The sequence below is a fragment of the Galeopterus variegatus genome, unplaced genomic scaffold, assembly GCF_000696425.1.
Source record: "Galeopterus variegatus unplaced genomic scaffold, G_variegatus-3.0.2 Scaffold1518, whole genome shotgun sequence".
NCBI classification, from domain to species: Eukaryota; Metazoa; Chordata; class Mammalia; order Dermoptera; family Cynocephalidae; genus Galeopterus; species Galeopterus variegatus.
This window is the reverse complement of record NW_007727629.1, coordinates 184,845-188,428: the sequence shown is the minus strand read 5'-3', so window position 1 is coordinate 188,428 and position 3,584 is coordinate 184,845. Positions and strand designations below refer to the sequence as shown.

The 3,584-nt window shown below is 53.7% G+C and overlaps 1 protein-coding gene across 1 annotated transcript in view; it reads right to left on the bottom strand.

Moving 5' to 3' along the window:
- Positions 1 to 2,672: 2,672 nt before the first annotated feature.
- LRRC43 (leucine rich repeat containing 43) overlaps positions 2,673 to 3,584 on the bottom strand; it is a 40,904-nt gene continuing 39,992 nt past the window's right edge. The window contains exon 14 of the mRNA XM_008577466.1: positions 2,673 to 2,800. Within this exon, the coding sequence (XP_008575688.1) occupies positions 2,673 to 2,800 (128 nt within the window). The remainder of the gene's footprint in view (positions 2,801 to 3,584) is intronic.

The following is a 3,584-nucleotide window of genomic DNA, read 5'->3' as shown; positions in this document are numbered from 1 at the left end:
CCCCCCCCCCCCCCCGGACAGATTAAGTATACTTGGTATGCCAGTCCTCACCTTCCTCTGCCATACTCTAAGGGCTCTTGCGTCATTGTTTTCCCCAAAATGACTTGCAGCAATTTTAAAGCTGAGACACCATAAACATTCTCACCCTTTCCCAGGAAATTCAAGTGCCTTAAGAGTTTTAGTGAAAATAATGTAGACTTTTAGCTTCGGGTCAAATTCATTCTAAGGATGAAACATGACATCCAGGGCTCTTCGAAGCTAAAGTCAAACCACAGGAAGAAGAAAAAACAAAAAAACTGGCATCTGGTCTGTCTGTGGCAGGCCCTGTGCTGGGTGTTTTGACATGACTAAGGCCCAGCTGCCGCAGTTAGGGAGTTTGCTGTCTCCTGGGAGAGGAAACTGCTTCACAAGCAGAAGGAGGTGGTGGCCACCAGAAAACACATCCTTCACATCTGTCTCAAGTGGTCTGAGTTTCCTGGTGGAGTCAGCTAACCTAGGCTTTGGGACAAAACCACACACAGAGAGCATGACAGGAAGTAGGAAAGCTGGAGACTTGTTCCAGGGAAGACTCTCTAGGCTACCCTGCCACCTCTCACTCTTCCTACCGCTTGCTGAGTTCTCCCAGCGACCCAAAGAGAAGGATTATGAAACAGTACCCATCTGAGTAACCTACCCAAGGTCCGCAGTAGCAAAGCCAGGCTTCAGTTTCCCATCTTGTCTTTTTTTTTTTTTGTCTTTTTCCGTGTCCGGCAACGGATCGCAACCCTCGGCGCTGCCCCCGCGCCTCGCTCAGCCAGTGAGCGGGAACCGGTCTGTATGTGGGATCTGAACCCTCGGGCGGGAGTGCTGCCGCGCTTCCCAAGCGGCGCACTATCCACTGCGCCACCAGGCTGGTCCTCCATCTTGTCATTTTTGTCCCTCCACTTTCCCCCTGTTCCTAATTCCCTTCTCTTCACCTCAAGCCATATCATCCTGGTCCTTCGTCACTTCTAAGCAGCCTGCCTACACTAGCCTCATCCCTGTTATCCCATCTGCCACTGCCCCCACCGCCACCACCACCACAAAAGCATGTCTTGTAGGTGCTAGCGGTGCAGTGGCAAGCAAGACACATAGGGTCATTGCCTCCACAGAGAAGAGGCAGACCAAAAGACAAAGCTCATACGAACCAGATATGTGAGAAGAAATTAAAGCGTGTAATGGGATGAAGGGACTGGGGGAAGGTCAGTGCAGCCTAAGGTGGTTGAGAAAGCCCTCCTGCATAAAGGGACATTTGAGCAAGAACTGAATGAAGGGAACAAACCACACAAAGATCAGAGAAGCATGTGCCAGGCAGAGGGCGAAGGCTCAGCACAGCTCCTGAAGCAGTAGCTGATGAGACACTGTTGAGGAACGGAAGAGCGAAGAGCGAGTGTGGCCAGAGCAAAGTGGGCGCAGGGGAAGTGGGAGGACTCAGGAAGAGGCCGGCGGAGGGTTGGGGAAAGAGTCTGGCCTTGATTCTAAGCGCCACGGAGATCCATTGGACAGTTTCACAGAGGCTGGAAAAGAATTTACATTTTTCTAAAGGTCACTCCTGCTGCTGCTTAGATAATGTGCGTGGAAGGCAGAAGGGAGATCAGCGAGAGGCGGCGGCATTGTCGGGATGCAAGGCGGGGTTGGGACTAGGGGGTGGCTGTGGAGCGAAAAGAGCAAGGTGGGTTTCGGGCGTGGGAAATGGACTGCAGGTGTGCGTGTTGGGCCGGCTGGAGGTGAGCGCGCCCTGCGGGAGCGGAGGTGCCAGTGCTGAGGGGCGCAGAACAAGAGGTTTGGTTCTGTCCGGTGTTCTTTGTTTCAGCTCAGGCTGAGATGCGCTGCGGCCCTCATGACCCCCGTCCCTGCCGCAGGCATCCCAAGCCTGCTCACCGAGCCGTTGAAATCCGCCGCCCGCCTTCCCGCAGCAGTGACCAGCCCTTCCCTTGGCCTGAGCCACGGTCCCCGCTCGGGCCACTCCTCCGCCCCCACCCACCTGTGCATCATCTGTCACACCTGCTACCTGACGTCTCCCACCGAACTGTGAGACCCCCGAGCCCCGGTTCTCAACCTGGCGCGAGCTTCAGGGGGTGCACGACCCCCTCTAAGTGGGATGCAGTCCTGAGGGGCTGCGTTTGTTCCTGGGGTGACAGCTGCCCCAGGTCCTCACAGGACTCCGTGACCCAACACGCTACGATGTGGGACAGGGCCAAGGTCTTGTTCATTCTTTCAACGCGACAGTCTCTAAAGGGCTGTTGGGGGCCGGAAGAGACCGCCGTCTCCAGAGCAAGGCCCGATCCCTCGAGGGACACCCCTCTTGGGCCGGAGCACGACGGGCAGCGCTGCACGTTGGGAGGAGGCGGCCTAGGCTGGCCGCGTCTACAACGCCCGACTCCAGCCATTCTGCCCCCAGCGAGGCGAACGAAAGCCGAGCAGCCCTAGAGCCCGAGCCACACCAGCCCCAGGGAGCACCTGCACCGTTCCCATTCCCGGGTCTCTGCACAAGCCCCGCCCGGAGGAGGCCGCTCCTCCTTCCCTGGACCTCTCCGGGAGGCCCACGGGGCGGCCCGCACCACACCCCTCCTCGACGAGCAGCCACAAGGACACCGAGGCTGGGGTCCTCAGAACGGCCTTTACTCAGCACAGCTCCTTCAATGTTCGCGCCCCTAGACGGCGAACAAGCGCAGCGCCTCCTCGGCCGTGCGGCACTGGCTCAGCTGGATCTGCACCTCCACCGTCAGGGGCTCGGGGCTGTAATCGCTTTCGAATATCGGGAGCACGGATTTGGGCTTTCCTGAGAAAACAAACACGGAGAGGTGAGTGGCCGGCCCAGTTCTCGGCCGCCCTGGACGTGCTCCTTGTGGATCCCAAAACGCGAGCCCGGTCCTGAGTCCCAAGGTTCCCAATCGGTGATTCGGTCATCAGGTCTTAAACTTCATAAGGAATAAAATTAAATCTCATTTTCATTATTTAATAAATCTCAGCTGTTTGAGTTACACGACGAACTAGCTGTTTTTTTCTCGGAATACCATTGTTACTTCAAAGAACACCGACAAACTACGGATGTTCCGACTCGGATATTTGGCAGATATTTTCTAAAAAATGAAGTAATTCTAGTACTTCAGGGCAAACAACTGAAAGCATTTTGATAAATAAGTTTATAACATTTGAGCTTTCAGGTAGAAATTAGAAGTTTGGAATATTGTATTTGCCACCATGGACTTAGTTTCCCAGTACCCCAAAACTAGTGTCCTAATGGTATGTATGGGTGGTGACATTAAAGAACATGATTTTTTTTTTTTTTAAAGATGACCGGTAAGGGGATCTTAACCCTTGACTTGGTGCTGTCAGCACCACGCTCTAACTAGGTGAGCTAACCAGCTACCCTTGTTTCAGTATTAGGTACAAGCTTAGGACTGTTACATCCTCCTGATGAATTGACTCCTTTATTATTATAAAATAACCCTTCTTTATCCCTGATAATATTCTTTGCTCTAAAACCTTTTTTTTTTTTTTTTGTCTTTTTGTCTTTTTCCGTGTCTGGCAACGGATCGCAACCCTCAGTGTTGCCCCCGTAC